General features: G+C 41.7%; 1 protein-coding gene across 6 annotated transcripts in view; it reads left to right on the top strand.

The window, feature by feature from the left end:
- The window catches only part of SLC25A13 (solute carrier family 25 member 13), a 184,720-nt gene that overhangs the window by 101,736 nt on the left and 63,170 nt on the right, over window positions 1–19,814 (top strand). For 5 of the 6 annotated variants that reach the window (XM_027573835.2, XM_027573836.2, XM_027573832.2 and 2 more), the window contains 6 exons: window positions 8,192–8,338; window positions 10,165–10,303; window positions 11,072–11,165; window positions 11,393–11,477; window positions 15,033–15,120; window positions 15,549–15,707. In XM_027573835.2, the coding sequence (XP_027429636.1) occupies window positions 8,192–8,338; window positions 10,165–10,303; window positions 11,072–11,165; window positions 11,393–11,477; window positions 15,033–15,120; window positions 15,549–15,707 (712 nt within the window). The remainder of the gene's footprint in view (window positions 1–8,191; window positions 8,339–10,164; window positions 10,304–11,071; window positions 11,166–11,392; window positions 11,478–15,032; window positions 15,121–15,548; window positions 15,708–19,814) is intronic. The other variant, XM_027573833.2, reaches the window with a different exon arrangement.

Genomic DNA, 19,814 nt, shown 5'->3' with positions numbered 1-19,814 from the left:
TTTCCAAGGAATTCTGTTCCCCATTTTACAGAGCCAGGAAATTTCTTCTGTTTCCAAGGGTCTTCCTCCTCTTGCTTGAAAAGAAATCATCAAGAAATGAGCAATGCTCTGAATTCATGAAGAGGCCAGAGTTTGAAGTTTGGGTTGCTTTAGTATCCCAAGAAATAGGATTGCTGACTTGGGAGGGAGTGGGGCTAAAAATCCTCTCTAAATGTCTTCTCCTCAAATAGAATTTAAGAATGAAGTTACCTAACCCAACAGAGAGCCCTGAAGACAAAGGTGTGGGTGTTTTACTGTAACTTTATTCAGGTCCCCCTTTTGTCAGAAGAGGATGAGTCATAGTTGATAGAGCTGAGTCATTATTGATAGAGCTGGGAGCAGCACCTGGGAATCAGAGCTGTCTCGTGTCCTAGACTGGACACACACATTGGCAAGGATCTCGAGTTCCATGACAGTCCTGTTGGATGCCAGAACACATCCATGCTAATAATGCAACTGAACAATTTAGGTTATTTTTGTGAAGTGAAATTGACCCATTATTTTGGCGTATGGGTCAGCATGGTGTACAGATCTGGGCTAGTCTTTTCAGTGTAAAATGGACGTTTTGGTTATTTAGTTTCTGAGCCCTAGAGAGTAGAGCTCTGGAAGCTCCTGTTCCCAGGCGCTGGTGGTTGTCACCTGTCACTCTACCGGCCAGAGATTGGCTGATCCTAGTCAACTGTGGTCTAGCCCTTAGAGTCACCATCACTCATGGTGCTGTGTTTGTCATGCCATCCTGGTAGAAGGCAAAGCTTTCAACACAAAAAAGAAATTGTACCCCCCCCCCCCACCACCAAACAGAAGGAAACGTAGCCTTCAGCCATAGCAACATCAAATTCTCAAGCTTTGGAATTGATAGAACACTTCAGGTGTGAACAAAAAACCATCACTTGTCGTAGAACTCACTGAAGCCATGATTGTTTAAACAGGTTAGTAGACAATAACAAGGTCCTTGTTTAGGATCGAATAACCCAAGCCATTTGTACCTCCCTTTTGTCCCTCACCTTGCCATCTGTATTAGTTAAAATACCTAGACCATGGATCTTGAGTAGCCAGAGACCATGATTATATTTGCATTTTAACATGTGAGTGCTTTTTATGTTGATCTTTAAGTTGGACCAGATGGAGTCTGAGTATAGCTTCGGTAGTGTTTCATAAATACAGCCCCAACTTGATATTCCAAAATGAAACGAGGCAAAGTAGCTAATGTTGTTTGCCCTCAGCTCCTCTAGGAGATTAGATTGTATTTTGTGTTCAGCTGGAAGCCATTGCTGGTTTGGTGATGGGTGACCGCAGATGTGGTCCTATCCCGGTCACTTGAAGAATTAGATGCAGCACACATTGCGTTCACGTTGCACTTTCTACTCTGGGCAGAGGAAATGAGAATTCATCATGCTGTTGTGTCCATGGTGTTTGTCTGCTTGCTGTTTTGCCAAGCAGCCTGATGTGCAGGCTTTTACAGTAACATCCTGGTAAAAATGAGCACTCCGTACAACATCTCCCCAGCTGCTATCCACTGTGAAGTTTAACGTTAAATCAGAAGAGTAAGGAAATCGAGATGGAAGAGCTCTGTACTTGGTTTCTGCTGAGGTGTTGCCGTGCATGCAGGGCCACATGCAACACTCTTCTAAGGACTTTTTCAATTAAAGGCCCCACCCAGTGAATTGGGGATGAAATTTCACCCTGAACTCTGAAAGTCTGACTGCATGGGTGGAATATGGGGGACACAGAAAAATGTTACGAATGGGAACTACTTATCTCTCTCCCGATTCCTTTGCTAGGTTCTGTTTTTAACTCTGTTTAGTAATATGTGGATCTTTATTTTAACTATTTTTATAAAGTTTTAGTTATTTTTTTTTTAATTTCATGACTGTACAAAACACAAAACATGCAAACTAGCCAGGGGTCTTTTTTGGTGTTCTTGGCTTTATAATATAAATCATCTGGATCTGCTGCTTGTTTTGAGGGTCTGTTGGTCTATTTTGTTTTGTTTTGTTTTTGTTCTGATAAATTGTCCTCAGGCTGAAGCACAAACTTGCATGTCTGAATAAGAGGTGGAGAGAATTTTTGCATTCAGAATATACCCACTTGAAAATTGGACATTATTAAGGAAATGACAGGCCTGGAACTATTAGAAGCATGAATGTTAGACCTGAAGTGGTGTAACCCCCCTCTATATGTTTATTTCTGTACAGCTAGCAATTTTGAAGAGTTTCATTTTTTGCTTTCCCTCCAGCAATCTGAATGGGTGTGCTGAAGTAGTTGGAAACGGCTGCAGTAAAAGCCTATTCCATTAATCATCATGCAGCAGAATAGCGGGAACAGAAAACCGTTCGCTGGCAAATAAGAAAGAGAAATTGGGCCTTCTTTCATGTGCTTGAGCAGAACTGCCTTCGAGATAGCCCTGCTGCTCCTTGCTCTGCGACCTTGTGGCCTCGGGTGGAGGACAGCCCTTTCTCCTTAGTCTTTGCCGTCCCTGTCAGCAGCACTTAGCAAGCTCCCCCGTCGCCTGGCTGTGGTTAGAGCTGAGCTCCTTTGGCAGGGCTGTGCCATCTTCCCAGCTCTCTGGCTTTTGCACCAGGTCCCAGGCCCTCTGTTGTATTTCCATACTCACTTTTTTAGGTATCAGTTGCATTCTTTGGTCACCCGGCTGCTCTTTCGATGTACTGTGTGTGGGCCAATCTCCTCTATTTCTACAAGTGTTATTTTTTTCTTCTGTTTTTTTTTGTTAGGCGTCCCCCAAAAAGGAACAGACAGTCCATGTAGGTTAAGATTGCGACCCCAGAGCCGGACCGCTCAGGTGCATGTCCAGGTCCATCCTCAGCATCATGTGACCCTGAGCTGCTCTTTACTTCATTTTCCCAACTACTAAATGGAGGTGATGGTAAGGCCCACCTCATAAGGCCGTTGGGAGGATTCATAGAGATGAAACAGGAAAAACACAATACTCGCTGCAGCGTAACATACACTTAGTCACAGTTAAATGGTAGCTTTTGGTTTTCTCCGTCCCTGAAATCCTGCTATCTTTCCCACATTTACATTTCCGTCTGTACCTCTAGCTTTCTTTTTTTTATAGCTCAGCTTCTGTTTTATAACTTAAGCCCATCTTGCTCCACGTTTCTCATCGGCATCTATCTCGTCTCTTTCCCCTTAGGTGTTCTCCTTCATGGTAGATGCTTCTCTCTCTCTCATCATCCAAGAGGAGAATTCTTTGAGATCTCTCTTGCTCCATTTTTATGTATTAAGTCATCACCAAAACTTTTCTTAAAATCTCTTTTCCAGTTATCTGTTACAATCCCCTTAACGATTTTACCCAAGGCAGCATCAGCTAGTGGTTAAAAATCACAGTTTTACAATCAGACAATAACTCAGAATAGATCCCAGTTCTGCCACTTCCTGGCTGTGTGACTTTGGACTAGTTAGTTAACCTCCCAGAGCTCCAGGTACCTCTCTGGAAGATGAAGATAATAATTACTTCACAGAATTATTGTGAGGCTTTCATAAAGTACCATGTTTTAAGTTCTTGGCCCGGCCCCTGGCCTGTAGTTAAGTGCTTAAGCGTTCAGCCATTACTGTGTTCTCTGCCCGATCTGGTCTTCATCTCTCTGTTTCTGTGGCTGGTTCAGATTGACTCAGCAGAGCCACTGTTCCTTATGAGGTGATTTTTTAAAGACTCAAAGAACTTAACACTGAAAGGGTCTTTAGAGGATTTTAAACCATTCACCTCAACAAAAATCAAAGTTCCCACTTAGTTAAGTGCCTGTCATGCATGACGTCTCGTTTTTACAACCCTCCACGGTCAGTGTTGCAGGGGCTCTAAGATATATACTCCCCTAATCCTCCTAGGAGTGTCATGATTGATACTTGAGCTCTGCTCATTCCTGTTCCAAACTTCAGATTTTTGTCATCATAACAGATTGCTTCCATAACTCCCTGTATTAAAATAAATAGGTTCCTTGACATATGTTCCTTAGCCTGTTGTTGCACAGATACTGCCAGTGACTAGGAACCTGCTACTTTGCGGTGTAGCCTGATTCATTGCTGAAGAGTTGTATAGGTTAAAGACTTTGGTGTTGTGCTAAAACCTGATCCCTATGTTTTTTTCTCCATTGATTTTTTTTTTTTTTTTAAAGAAATATAGAGGACCAGTCTAAATTCTTTTTTGTACCGGGTAGTCCTTTAACCTTTAAATATTTGAATGTAACTCTTGCTTCTCCCATTGTTCTCTGCTCCTCTGCTCATTTTGGAAATGATCACTGTTTTACTTAAGCCCTACATCGTGCATCTCCAAGCTCTCCGTCCCACTTTTATCCCCTTGGGTTCAGATCTAGAAGCCGTCAGGGTCTAGGCTCTATGGGTATGCATTAGGTTTTCCTTAAACAGCTTTGGAGGTGCCAGTGAAGAGCTTTGATTTTCAGTCACTCTGCCATCAATAGCGAGCCTGAGTATCTACTTCAAAAGTCATTCATTCTCAACTTAAGTATTTATTTATTTTTTAAAGATTTATTTATTTGAGAGAGAGAGAGAGAGAGCACAAGCAGGGAGAGAGGCAGAGGGAGAAGGAGAAGCAGACTCCCTGTCCAGCAGGGAGCCCAATGTGGGGCTCGATCCCAGGACCTGGGATCATGACCTGAGCCTAAGGCAGATGCTTAACGACTGAGCCACCCAGGCGCCCCTCAACTTAAGTATTTATAGAGTATCTATGTGTTGGCTCCCTAAGGCCTCCATATTTGTCTTTCTCTTACTCAGTCTCTTGGGGTTGTAAGTAAGCAAGGCCAGGAGAAGACCTTTAGATTTGGTTCCTCTTCTCTGTGGTCTCTGCTCTTGTTGGGAGAACAATCCTAGCCCTTGGAGCACATAAAAGACATTTTCCTTAAGGAAAAAGTCTCAGAAATTTTACTGTTTTCTCATGAGAACAGACAACAAAAAATCTAGAGCATTAAGAATAATTTAAAAGCAAACTTGAATTTTTGTCTTTTCATAGTTAAGATTCCTAAGTGTCAAATACATTGTCATCAGATTCCTGACGGTCACGTGATCCAGGCTCCCCAGGCGCTGTGCTGAAGTGTTAGGGGCATCGTCAGTGGGCAGAACTGCCTGGCTTTGCATTCCAGCTTCGCTGCTTCCTGTGAGACTTAGTTTCCTCAACTGCCACAATAAAGTTAATAATAGTGTCCAGCTCATGGGGTTGCTGTGAGCAGGAAGTGAGTTTAAACTGTAAAATGCTTTAGAACAGTATCTGGTGCATAATATATGTTCACTAAATGCTGTTAACATGGTTGTTGTGTCGGTTGAGGTAATAGCTTTATTTCTTCACCCAGAAGACTAAATAGTTATGACATAAACAGTTGTTCTTCAGAAGGCAACCCACTTCTTCAGCAAACTGCTTTTAGTTTGAGAAAACACTTAACTAAATGTTTTCACTCTATCCTACTATTTAGAGAATGATGTTCAGTTAGCTTCTTATTTTTCACAGAATTTATGGTGTCCCCAATCTTTCAGAGGTGTTGGAAATGTATTCTAAAGTTGTTCGTCATTAGAGTTAAAAGTGCTTTCACGTTCTGCGATCGAGGGATCCCTACTAGTAAATGTTGAATCCTGTAATGTAGGCACAGAAATGGGTAGTGACACCATCCCTGTTACCAGTGCATCGCCTGCTCTACCATGTGAGCACCCACCCCCACTTTGATGTCTGTTTCCCAATTTGAAATTCTGAGCAGATTTGTCTTAGTGTTCTGAGGACATGAGGGGGCCAGGAATTCTGAGGAAATGGGGTGCCAGGGTGGGTGATGCCATGTTTGGTATCCTGGTCTCTGGGTCCCTAAGACTCTAGTTGAGTTATAAACTGCGGGGGTGGGGGTGGTAACTAAGTGAACACACCTTCTACTATTGTTGAGAGTAATCTTGCCTTACAATAGCTTTAGCAGTGGGTCTGACAATTTGAAGGAGACTGTGTTCATTTACTTTCAATTGAATACATACTGTGGTCATTTTTCACTACAGGGTGTTTAACAGTTGGTTTCTTCTTCTTAAATTGGAGGCACTTATACAGAGAACACCTTTTTGTTCAGTAGAGTGTGATTTGTTCATTCAGTTGGTTTTAGAATACCTATCACTGAAGATTATGTCTGTGGTTTATTGAGTACCTAGTATGTCTAGGGCATTCTGCCTACACCAGTAGAGGGTTGAATAGGACGGAGTCTCTCTTCCCCGGCAAGGCAGGGGAAAGACAGGAATATAAACAGCTGCTTCAAGGAAGATGGAGTAAGACAAGTCTTATGGATTGAGGTGCAAGCAGGGAGCCACACGATCACCTCAGTTCTTTTCAGCTAAGAGACCTACTTATATTTACTTAAGTGGCGGCATTTGAGCTAAGCCTGGAGGAAAATGGGTAGGATTTCAGGAACTACAGAAAGAAGCTGCAGTCTACACCAGGCGGAGGGAGGAATGCAGACAAAGGTCGGGGTGTGTGGAAGGTCTGGAAGACTGAGCATGGGGTGCTGGAGACCAGGCTGAGAGTAGCTCCTTGGATTTAGTGATGTGCCATTGTGTGGCCTTTACAAGATACCCACGTGGATATATTCTCTGAGCACTTAGGAATTCTGGTCCAGCAGATAAGTATGGGAGATTTGGATCTGGGATTCAAGCCTTCTGAGAAATCTTTGAGGCCTAGGGGAGTAGAGCGAGGAGACTTGAGGACAGAGGGCTGACAGAAGCCTCCCATTTAAGTGGAAAAGTCACCAGGGAGATAAAGGTCTCAGAAGAGCCTTGGGACAGGGACAGGCTGGATCAAAACTGGCAGATGCTGTGGCTGAGAAGAAGCTTTTGAATAGAATAAGAACTCTGTTTCTTACTCTATGGTATTTTAAAGTTTTTTTAAATTTAAAATTTTCAAACTCCTAAAGTAGGAAAGTATATTATACTGTGACCCACCGTGTTCCCATTATGCAGCTTCAATTATTATTAATATTTTATCAGCTTCCTTCGTCTCCCACCTCTCTGGGGGAAGAGAAGGGAGATGGAGCACTTTCAAGCATGATCAGACTTGCATCATTTCTGCTGTGCTTTAGCTTGCACTACATAGGGATGATTTGTTTTTACACTCCTGTAAGCCATTGTCTTGCCAAAGTTTAAAAAAATAGTAATTCTCTATCAACTAATTAAACTTTTCTCGTTTAAATAATTTGAAGTCCTTGCAGTGCTTTTTAATTCCATAGAGATTAGATCTCTGAGGGCCCATTTGGGAAATGGGCAGTGTCATGAAGAAGATAATGAAATGCCCTCTGCAAAAGAGATGCTTCTCCTACACAGCATCTGGTGGGGTTTGATGGGAGGCTGTTTATTTTGCATATATGCTAACTCCCTGTGAATCACACCTGAAATCTAAATTGGGCTTCCTGTCTTTAGATCATAGGGATTAAAACAGTGGTACTGCTGCAGTTTTGCCACGGCTGACCCACATACCATCCACTTCCTCATTCTGGAGCAGTGTCCTCATTCAGGACCTATCGCCCGCTCTGGACACGTTCTTGATTGTCGTGCTCTTGGGGGTAAAGGGGCTACCATCATCTAGTGCAAAGAGAGAGGGGAGGGATGCACAGGACAGCTCTCCATAACAGAAGATTAACCCACCTAAAATACCAATAGTGTCAAGCCTGAGAAACTGCATGTTAGAGGAACAGCATATTCCAGAGGAGAAGTACCCTTTCGGTTTGTTATTATGTCGCATGTTTGTGTTCGAGGTTACCAGTAAGAATTTTTATCTCTTCTTTGGAGAGAGCTTAATGTCCCTGTAGATGTTTTTCACTGGGTCATCTGCATCACCTGAGTTGGGCTTGGCCATATCTTTGGGCCTACCAAACTTCATTCCAATTTTTATTTTCTTTGTGTCCCTGGACTCTAACAGAACATGGAAGTGATTTGGTTTCTCTGGGCAGGAGATTTAAGGTGGAATGCATTTTCTGAGACATGTTCACTGGTCTGAGCAAAGTTCTGTCTTTGGAAGAGGAGGATAGCTTGAGGGTGTTATTTAACAAGCTGGTAAGGCTTGTTAAATCAAGATACGATCTATATTTCTTCACCCTGATTTGAAATTGAGCAGTCTTTTGTAGCAATTCAGAAACATAAATTATTTCACTTTCATTATTTGTAGGAAATACAACTGGAGCATGCAAAGCAAGCCTTTGTGCAAAGGGATAATGCCAGGACCGGAAAAGTTACAGCCATTGACTTCCGAGACATCATGGTCACCATCCGCCCCCATGTCTTGACTCCTTTTGTAGAAGAATGTCTAGTAGCTGTAAGTTGTAACTTGCCCTAATGAAGCAGTTTATTTTACCTGGCAAAAGCTCAGTAAATAAGGGATTATAAGAACAATTCTTTAAAATTATGTGGAGTTTTTTCAGTTTAACACTAACATTTTTGTAATGTGATCCCTCTATATTACCAAACTTACAGACAGAGTATATTTTGGCTAGTTTTAGGGATAGGTTAATTTGTTTTCTGGATCATATGAAATAGCTTAAATGTATTAACTGGTTTTACAAAAGGAAAAACAAATTTATGGTTTCATACTAAATTTGCTGTATATTTTGAGGTATGTCAAGTGCTAATCTTCACTGTCGTCTATTCTCCAAGGCAAAATTAAAAAAAAAAAATAGCGCATGCAGATATATTTCTTTGAGTGGTCAGCAGAAGAGAAACTCTAAAGCTTCGATTCACTCGGTCATTTAACACGCGTGTGTTGAAGGAACAGTGGCACATGTGATGTGCGGGGCCCGGCTGGCCTGTGTCATAGCTTAAATCCCAGTGGGTGCCCAGCCATTCTTCTGACCTCTTGGACCTAGAAGGTGGCCCAGAACATTCTGTGCTGGAGGTTCCCAGGCCTTGGTCACAAAGCATAAGAATGACCAGGCATACTTATTAAAAATACAGATAATGATGTTTTCTTCTAGGCTTGTGCGTTTATCTCCTATAGGTGGTGAGGTCCTAGAATCTCCTTTCTAAAGCTTCCCAGGTAATTCTGATGATCATGCATATTTGGAAACCCGTACACAGGGCTTTTGTTAGTCCCAGGGAGAAGACTTTTGGAGTGTTTTTACCCCGCTCTGGGTTTCCCACAATGCTTACCATAGGCAGGAACTCAGCGTAGCTTTTCACTTTCACTTTATTTCCTGGTTCCTCTTTTTAGAGGCATGGAACTCTGACAAGGCCTTTTCCACTGTGCACTGTGTTAGTCTAGCTCCTCTTCTGGCCTTCCCCCGCCCTTCTCTACTCCATTTTAAACTCTTAGGTCAGCTATTTTAAATGATTACTAAGTGAAGATTTATGTAGTTGTTACCTTACAAAGAAGTGCTTTCCTAATAAAAATATTTTGCCTTGTTAGGGAAGGATAGAATTTGAAACCCCAAACTGAAGTTCCATTCATAATGACCGTGCTATCTGTTTCCCTTGCCCCCTGGGAAGAAATATGGCTTCTTACAAATTCTGATTATCAGTATTCTGACCAGTCTTAACCCCCATCCAAGCATATGACATCTCATAATTTTACCGGAATACGCTTGTTTGCTAGAAATCCCACCGGTGTAAAGTCTGTACTTAAATGATTATTTATTGCTAGTTCTAAGTAACATGACAAATCATGATATTAATGTTAGATTGACCACTTTCATACTGTGTTTGTGTTGGTATAATATAGTTTTACATGTCTAAGCATACGCACGTGTGCCTGTGTATAGTATAGTTGTGCATGTCTAAGCCTCTCAGAATTGCTCATTAGATGAAATAAACAAACTTATAAAACATTTCCAATTGAAATTTGAACTCTGTAAATTACTACTGGTCCTGTTGTAATAATCCTACACATGTATTTATTTAGTTTTCTAGGACTTGTGTGTGGAGAGTATAAGCTCTGGTCATGATTAGTTGCAGTTATTTTTAAAATTCATTTATAGCTTTTTTTTTTTTTAATGTGAAAAGAAAATACTTATGGCCATTTCTTCCTATACATGCATTCTTGATTACTTCCAAAACTAGCATTTGATATATGTACTTCTGAATCTTCTTCATTTTATAAATCCTTTGTTTATTGTTCTTCTCCCCTTTCTTATGTTCAACTTATTTGAGGCTGCTGGAGGTACTACATCCCATCAAGTTAGTTTCTCCTATTTTAATGGATTTAATTCACTCCTTAACAACATGGAACTCATTAGAAAGATCTACAGCACTCTGGCTGGCAACAGGAAAGATGTAGAGGTGACTAAGGGTGAGTGGGAATAAATCTGAATTTTTGCCTGTTAGTATCTTGGTGTATTATTATTAGGGTAAAGAAGGCAACTAGGAATTTACGTTACAGATTTTTCTGTAGAATTTTCATCCCATTGACACATAATTAACCCTATGGTACATGTGTGTGCTCCATCCTTTGATCAGACAAACAAAAGCAAATAAAACAATCTTCAGCAAGTTTTAAATAAACTGAAGACAGCCTTTGAATTAGGGAACCATGTAAAATTTCTTAACTGTTTTCAAATCGTGCTAAAACCTGAGCTAAATCTGTGGCCTCTGAAGTGGCCTTCAGAAGTACATAAGGAATTCCGTAAACTTGTACTGGTGACAGCCTCAGAACGAGATATCAACATTTTAATGTTTTTTGATTTTTGTTTTTAAAAAGAGAGTTGCCTTAGGAATTGCACAGCTTCATTAATATAACCTCCCAGGCCTGGTGCATGTGAAGTTTCGTCTCGGCCTCCTTGTTTTCTTGGACCTGCAATTTGAATAATGTCCTGTGTCATTTACTCCAAGGCTTCCGATGAGACATCAAGCTTTTAAAGTCAATGTTAGAGAAACTATTCTGCGCACTCCTTCCAGACGAATGAAAGAATTGCAATAATTCTTGCCCTGTTTGGGTTTACTTGAATTCTGTGACCGATTAAGTTTTGTGATGTTCACTCACTCCAGCGCCTTGAGTTAATGCTGCATTTAGTGGCTATTCCTTCTTGCATCTTTCCCTTTTAACTCTTTTTCCATACAGAGGAGTTTGTTCTGGCAGCTCAGAAATTTGGTCAGGTTACACCCATGGAAGTTGACATCTTGTTTCAGTTAGCAGATTTATATGAGCCACGGGGGTAAGTTGGCCTTTTTTTTTTTTTTTCTAATTAGCTTAATAAAAGGAGGTTAGGGGATGGAGGGGGTAGGGGTAGGAGGAGGGCAGCACACTGGGAGAAAAAGAAGCCAAATAAAAGAGGACTCTGAAATATGGGAACAAAAAAGGGAATGTTTTCAAATTCCATACTGCAAATTTTAATAAACTAGTGTTTTGTTGTTGCTCATGCTTGTTTTTTTTCCCTTCCAGACGTATGACCTTAGCAGACATTGAACGAATTGCTCCACTGGAAGAGGGAACTCTGCCCTTCAACTTGGCTGAGGCCCAGAGGCAGGTGGGCAAAAGGAACAAACTTGCTTCCTGATGTTTCTTCAGTAGGGTACCCCCAAACCCTTTCTACTCGCAGTTGCCTTTTTGGTACTGGTATCTGACCTGCCGTCGTAACATTTTGCACCAAAAATCCAGACCATTTCAAAAGGCTGCAAAGAGAAATTAGTTAGAGATGTTCTGATTGACAGATAGTTGCTTGTTACTTTCAAGGATGGGGTGATTTCCTAACTGCACTGGAAGCCTGACCCCTCGTCCCCCCCAACCCCCCCCCATAGGCAGAAAATCTTTTCTTCTTCCCTAAATCTGGTGTTGGGGGATGTGGGCCAGGCCCCGTGTTTTGGTGTCACTGTCCCAGCGCGGCGGCACATTGCTGACCGAAAGCCGTCTCGGCTCCACAGAGAGGTACTTCATCAGCTCATTGTGTGACTGCCGCGCCTTCCGTTTTTCTGAATATCAAAATGAGATAATTTTGTTTAGTCTGGAGTAATAGTTTGAAGGCTTTTAGACTTCTTTTCTCTGTGAAAGGATTCATAAGTTATGTGGAAACAATTTGAGGAATGCTAAATTTTATTTTATGGTTAACAGAAACCAATCTCGTGAAGTCATGAGGGTCAGAAACTTAAGACATGGGACCTCCTCATTTAACTCTTGCTCGACTTGCTGTGGGTCAGGATTAGAGAATAAAAGCTTTCATAGCATGTGTTGTGCTTACACGATGTTTGTAAAGTAAATCCAGTCACAGACGAGCGTCGTTGTAGAAAAATACCTCCTTTAAGGCAAAGCCACCCCTGAATCCTGTGAGACTTAACAGTTTTTGGCTTGGAGCTCCGAGTCTGTACAGAGACGCCAGTTTGACCACAATGGGTTGATGCGGGCTACATTTTTAGGACGAGCAGGCCTCGAGCCAGCACCCCTCCTTTCAGCTCTCCCCACCTCCCCCCCACCGGCCCCGAAGGCAGTGGCGAGTTTTGTGTGCAGCGTGTAGCTCAGAGTGGTGGGTGTGTGCACAGGAAACCCAAACGAGGCACCTATGGAAAGCCAGCTGGCTGTTGTCACAAGAGGGAGCCCATGTCCCCGAGTGCAGGAGAGCGCACCGTGTAGTCACGTGCGAGGTAGCAGCACCATTGCTCTCCGCCCTTTGAGTTTTAAACACTGCTTACCAGACAATTAGCTCTTCGTCTCTATGCGACTAGCTGTTGTAGGAATTTGGGGATCAAGAAAAAGCAGAGGGGTGTTTTGTTTTGTTTTTAAAGATTCCTTCTGTTCTCCAGCTGGCAGTGGTAGCCCACAATTTTTCCTTCCTGCCCTCTGCAACTTTTGAGAGTCTATGGTGGGTGCTCATTGATACTGGCCATGCAAGGGTTAGATGAGATTTACAGCAGGAAATGATTGGCCGCGGCTGAGAGGTTGAGAGCGATTCACAGCAGCCTTGCCTGGAATATTCTTTCCTATGTGAACGACAGTAGGCCTCACAACACTGATGGACTCAGGCAATGGAGGTCATCCACCTGGTAGGCTCCATGCTAGCGTGGATCCTCAACAGAGTTGTGCAGGAATGGGAATCTTTCTTGTCTCATGAGCATGCTACACTTTGAGCTTCAGAAAAGTTAAATGAAAATCTGGGACTGCATTTATTTTGTCTTTTCCATTAAGAGTTAGTGATAGCGATTAGGTCCGCTGTGCGCCCTCTCCCCATTATTTTCAAAGTACTTTCACTCATTATTTTGATGCCAGAATCTAAGTCTTACATATTTATATCCGTATAAAAAAAGTAGTGCCTTTCTTAGGGATGCATTTGTCAAAATGAGGTTACTCGTGATTTCCGTCTTTGCAGAGATAGAGTTGGAAAAACCCCATGAAATTTGCAGAAGACATGCTTTACATTCTAAAGATGCATATTTCTATGTAAAGCTATTTTCAGTGAAGGGACTTCACAGGAGATTCCAAATTATCTCATTCTGTTAGAATTGTGTAACATTGACAGCAACTAAAATTCAGTGGGTTGATAGCTGGGGTTGGTAATTATTTTCATTGTTCACCTATTTTAATTGTGGCTTTTGAAAAAACAAACTTTATTGAATGTATTTATTCATTCAACAGGTACCGTTAAGCATTAACTGTCACCCTCATTTGACAACTTTGCATGACATAAAATTACTGTTTTATTTATGTAGAGCAGAAAAAGGCACTACTTTGAGATGTTCTGGCATCAAAAACAGTAAGGATAGTAGGTCAGAAAAAAAAAAAATAACAACTGACTGGCTGAAGTATGAATTTAGAAAGAAGTGGATAGGAAAGAGGAGAAAGTAACAATTACTTGTAATACAACCACCTAGTTGTAGCCACTGTAAATGTTTTGAGTTACCTCTGGGTGTCGGGATAGCCAAAATGTTAGTATGTTTTTATATGCATACATATGCCCACAAATAATTTTAATTGAAAACAACATATTGCACACAGTCTTTAACATTGTTCTTAAAAGATTATCATGAAATATTTCAAACATTTATAAAGGTAAAGAGAATCATTATCATGAATACCTGTCTACCTGCCGTATTCCTTTTAACCTGTTTTCACTTTATAATCCCTATGAACATTTTTCTTAACATCAAATAATTCTTTTACAATGACATACGATTTCATTTTAAGGCTGTAGCATTTTTTTTAATGTTTATTCATTTATTTAAATAATCTCCATACCCACCGTGGGACTCGAACTTACCCCTAAGATCAAGAATCGCATACTTTATGGAATGAGCCAGCCAAGCATCGCAAGGCTGCAGCATTGTTAACCAGGCCTCTATTATTGGACGTTTAGGTTACTTTCAGAGTTTTTGCTCTTAAACAGTATTGCTTTTTAACATTCATAGATTGATCCATGTTCACATACATGGTTATTTTCTACTCTCATTTTTTATAAGTAGCTCTGTGAGGCAGAGGTTATGTACAAGAGTTTGGGTGTATATTACCAAGTTTCCCTTCAAGTTTATACTAGATTAAATGGCAGGTTTGAGAAGCCCCGTTTTTATCAACTCTTGCCAGGCTGGGTGTTGCCATTAGAAAACAAACTATGGTGACAGATGGTATTTAGATTTATCATGGTGAACACTTCACAGAGTACCTCAATGTTGAAACACTTTGTTTTACACCGGAAACTAGTATATTGTAGGTCAACGACACTTCACTAAAATGAACAAACAAAAATCCCCCAAACCTGCCAGTTTGCTTGAAGAAGACTGATGTCTCATTAATGTTTTTAAGTTTGGATCTCCCTGATCACTGCTAAGAATTAAACATTTAAAAATAGGTTCTGAATGTTTTTGGGGGAGTACATAATGGTTTTCAATATGTTCAGATTTGATTTTCAGCATTAACAAGAGTAATAACCTTTTCTTAATAAGAACAACAGAATCTAACCCTACCTTCCTCTTTGATCTGTTAGTTGGTATCATGAATTTGGAACCCAGGGGGCAATTTAAAAAAATCATATATGCTCATTTCTGTTCTGTCCTTCTTTCTGTCTCCTGCCCCCCGCCCCCCGACTCCTGTGTGTGCAAAGAAGAAGGCCTCAGTGGACTCCTCTCGACCGGTTCTCCTGCAGGTTGCAGAGTCGGCCTACAGGTTTGGGCTGGGTTCCATTGCTGGAGGTTAGTCATGGATGAGTGCAAATTTTTCACTTTTATTATTCCTCTGATTTTTTTTCTCTGATTTTCCACCTTACTGTATTAATGGATAGAGCCTTCCTTGGTCTTTCCAAGCCCATTTCCCGTGTGCACCTCTGGAATGGGACAAGAGCAAAGGGAACTTCCCCCATACCTGCTTGTGGTCAGGGCCTTTTTCACTTAGCTGCAGATAGGCTTTTTTAAGATGGGTGAACAACGCGGTTAGGCTGTAGGTGATATGTTTTTGTACATTTGAACTGTCTGGGACATCATTTTATCAGGAGATACTTGAATGAAAATCCAGAGTTGTTTAGGAAAGTTCGTGCCATTTTACAGTTTGTACATGCCCAGTTTGTTCCTTTGCTTCATCAGGCTTCTCTTTGATGTTGACCAGTGGTATTGTTTGATTTTAGCTGTTGGAGCCACTGCCGTGTATCCTATCGATCTCGTAAAAACTCGAATGCAGAACCAACGATCAACTGGCTCTTTTGTGGGAGAACTTATGTATAAAAACAGCTTTGACTGTTTTAAGAAAGTGCTACGCTACGAAGGCTTCTTTGGACTGTATAGAGGTTAGTGCCATGTGCTGAATCCATGTAAGGTGAAACAGTAGCCAGAAGGTTTGATTTTCCATCTGCATGCCTGAAATGGATTAGGGAGACTGCATTACAATGGAAATGGGGCAGATTCTCAATTATCCGTGCTGATGGGAGTAGGCTGGAGGCATCCAGGGCTTGGCTAATCAAAACAGCCCATAATCTGAAAGCCATTTATATTGCTCTTTAGTATGTTTTATTTCTTAAAATAATTATTTTTTATAAATATCCTCAGTGGGTTTTTTAAAAGGCTCATATTGGGGCACCTGGGTGGCTCAGTCATTAAGCGTCTGCCTTGGGCTCAGGTCATGATCCCAGGGTCCTGGGATCGAGCCCCACGTCCGGCTCCCTGCTCGGTGGGAAGCCTCCTTCTCCCTCTCCCACTCCCCCTGCTTGTGTTCCCTCTCTCACTGTGTCTCTCTGTCAAATAAATAAAATCTTTAAAAAAATAAAAAAGGCTCATATCGTTTGTCGTCTTGAAGTAACTCTGCTCACCAGTTAAAAGGAAAAGGCATCCCGGGGCGGGACACAGCCTACTTGGGATTAATGATTGTCCTTGAATATACCCCAAAAAAGTCTGTCAGGCGGGTAACCAAGGGTTCGGTGGAGTCCTCCTTTACTGCCTCTTTCTTAGTTAAAGATGCCTCTTCCCTTCCTTTCACTCTGTACCCAGTGGAGTTGATTCATACACCACTGTAACAGGTATCTATCCAGCTGCTCCTTCAATCATCTAAGGCTCATGAAGCAAGGGAAACAGTAGCAAGATATATGGCATCACTGATAGGAAAGATCCCACAGATCCTGACTGGTCTTCCATTGTCATTGGCCTAAAGAGGCTTGACTTTATTTCCTAACCTCTCTGTATTGCCTTCTATGAAGAGAAAAGAAGTGTATTTGCATCAGCAACTAAAATACAGTATTACAGGGCACCTGGGTGGCTCAGTTGGTTAAGCATCCAACTCTTGGTTTTGGTTAGGGTCATGATATCAGGGTCATGAGATTGAGCCCCACGTTGGGCTCTGCGCTGGGCGAAGAACCTGCTTAAGATTCCCTCCCTCCCTTTGCCCCTCCCCCCATGCACGCGCACACTCTCTCTTTCAAAAATAAAATAAAATACAGTATTGCAAGGCGGTTCAAACTGAGCCACTTTGCCGTTTGGCAACTGCACTGTTGGCAGGGTCTTCCCTCCCTTTCAGTGCTTGCTCTAGAGGAAAATAGTATTTAGTACTCTGTGGGGACAGACCTTGAAACTGGCAGGCAGGTAAACCTTTGCCTCTAGGCCTCTTCTGCCATCTGCTGACTCCAGTCTTCATCTTATGCATCTAGGTGTAAAAAAACAAAGACCCCTCTTGAAATCTCTCACCTTAGAAACTAGGGGTTTTTGAACTCCAGAGAAGTTCCATTTTGCAGGTTCTGTTGTGTAGGTAGATAACTCCCATCAAAGGCCTTTTGATCTGTTCTCTGCCCTCTTTCCCTCACCCCCTGCCTCTTCTTACAATTGCGAAGGTCTTTGACCCCAGGTGATTGATGATGACCCTTACAGGGTCACTGCCTTCCATTGAAATACTCTTCTGTCCTGGTGACAACACACCTCACGGATGAAATGTCTCCCAGGTAGTACAAGGTTAATGTCACAGTGTCTGCTTTGCCGTGATTCGGGCAGAGGCTGCCGCCTTCCCTGTTCCTGTGGGTTGCATTCTGCCTGGAGAGCTTTGCGTGCCAAGCCAGAAGCACATCTGAGCCTTCCCATTGCTTCCCAGACTACTTTTATGGCCTTCCCTCGGGATTGGATTAAATGTCGAGAGTGCCTTTAGGATTGTGAGAAATACTTTTTGTCCCACTGAATGGCTTTAATATGCTTGTGTTGACCTGGTTTGATTTAATGTTGAGTCCCTTCTCTTTCCTCTTTGACCAGTCTGACAGATCTTGATTCTTGGTTGTATCCAGATTTTCTTCCTTGACCTGTTCTTTTAACCCCATAGACAGAACAGCTTAAAGCATACCTGAGTACTGAGTGCTGAGCTAATATGGCCATCCCACAAACCTCTTGCTATTTCAGAGATTATATTTGTAAGATGAGGGGCGTGGGGGTGCGGGCTGGTTTTAACTCCTCAGGGAAGGGGAGTCAGCCCCCCTATTAGAGATGAAGGCTCACTTTGAAAACCAAAGACACAGTCCTCCCCCTTTTCCTGGTTTAGAAACAGCCATTTATCTCACCTGTTTTGGCTGCCTGAACCCTAAAAGGTTCGCTTTCAGAGGATGCTAGGTAGAATGTGAGTATAAGAAGATTAATTCTGGGAGTCATTTCTGTTCATTTCCTCTTGACTTCTATTTTCTAGTAAATGATTTTAAAGCAAAAGATTTATTATAAAACCTTGTTTGGTTTCGTTCTTTAGTTTGGATCTTAAGAGCAAAGAGATGATTGGTAGTTCAGGTTAAAAAAATTATTTATAACCTTGCTTCATAAAAATGACCTGTTCCTGTTATTGATTAGGTGGGGACCAGTTCCCTTCCGTGCTTTGCACATAATCATTAATTAATAATGGTATGTAACTGCTTATTTATGAATGCTTGTCACTAGGGTGGCAGAAAGATCAGATGAAAATGGGAAGCCGTCAGTACTAGCAGAGATGATAAGAGAAACAACAAGACCTGACGTACCCCTGGGAATCACTATCGTAACCTGTGTGTGCATAGTCGAGACAGCGCACAGCCTACGTGTGATTTTTTTTTTTTTGACTATAAATTTCTCATTAGATGTGGTTCTACTGTTTAAAAATTTTATTTTAGGGGAAACTTGAATTTCAATTTGGGGAATTTAGAATTGCCTCTGATAACGCTTCACCTAGCAGGATGTAAGAAGGTGTCAGAGGACATCTCTAATTTATAAACATGTTTTGAAATATGGAGCCTATTTTTTCTATTAATGGAATTTTGCTTAACATGTAATTTTTCTGCATCAATACATATATAATTGCTAATATTTCCTGAATAGTATAATTTGGGAATGTTGCACAAGTAAGGTCTCTCCCCCTATTTTAAAATTATCTTTATGCATATTTCGGAAAAAAGTTGGCAGTTAACCCTGAAAGAAGGTGCTTGCAGCATTGTATCCTTATTATAAGGTTAATAAGCATCTTTCTCCCTCTTTTTTTTTCCTTTTCTTCCCATAACAAGAATACAGATCTTTAAAGGGGCACTGTGTTTGTATCAAGAAGTAATTCCTTGTGCAACAGCTAGAATGAAGGTTCTTTCTAAAGAACTCTTGAGCCCTCCACCACAGGTGATTTTTCTGTTTGCTTTCTCTGGCCGCTCGCAGCCTCCACATGCAGTCCGGGAGGTTATCCAGTCCTAAATGGGGAGTGCATTTCTGTCACTGCCCCGGGGTCCAAAGGGGAGTGTCAGCAACTGTCCTCAGCGGTCGCGGTGGCGTCCTGGGCCTCCGGCAAGCCATGAGGCCTTGTAGTATTGGGGTTTCTTAGGTCTTACTCTCCATGTCTCTTTGCAGCTCACTGTTCTTGTCTCTGAGAGTCTCCTACTCTGGAGGGATCAGGAAGGAGCCCCTTGGAAATACTATGAGACTGACTCTGCAGACCTTTTCTGTTACATGCACTACTTTCTTTATAAGAAAATGATTGATTTTCCAAGGTTTTTCTGTAATTTTTGAAAATCAGACCCCCAGGCTAAGTCTAAGTCTGCCTGTATGAAGGGAAATAACACCCGAGATAATCCAGATCTGCTTGAAGTCACTTGTAAAAGGCTTCCTTTATTTCCTCCCCACTCTCCAGATTGATTTCATGCACTCAGGTGTTTAAAATTCTTAATGAAGTACCTGACAGCTCACTGGGTTTGAATGAACTGCATGACCAAATGAGTCAGTATTGGTGTGCTATTGACTTGGCATATTAAAGAGAAAAACAATCGATTGGGTAATTGTCCCCAATTAAATGCTCTTACCAGTCCAGGAATAACTAATTTCTGCCTTTAAACTTTGCTGTACTCTCCTTCCTCAGATGCTTGGGGTGATGAGATGAGCAGCCTTAGAAAATGGAAAATGTTTGGGGGAGAATCTTTGGGGAGAAA

Source organism: Zalophus californianus, chromosome 12 (genome assembly GCF_009762305.2).
Source record: "Zalophus californianus isolate mZalCal1 chromosome 12, mZalCal1.pri.v2, whole genome shotgun sequence".
NCBI lineage: Eukaryota > Metazoa > Chordata > Mammalia > Carnivora > Otariidae > Zalophus > Zalophus californianus.
Note: the sequence above shows the minus strand (reverse complement) of the source record. Positions and strands in the feature narration are given on the sequence as shown.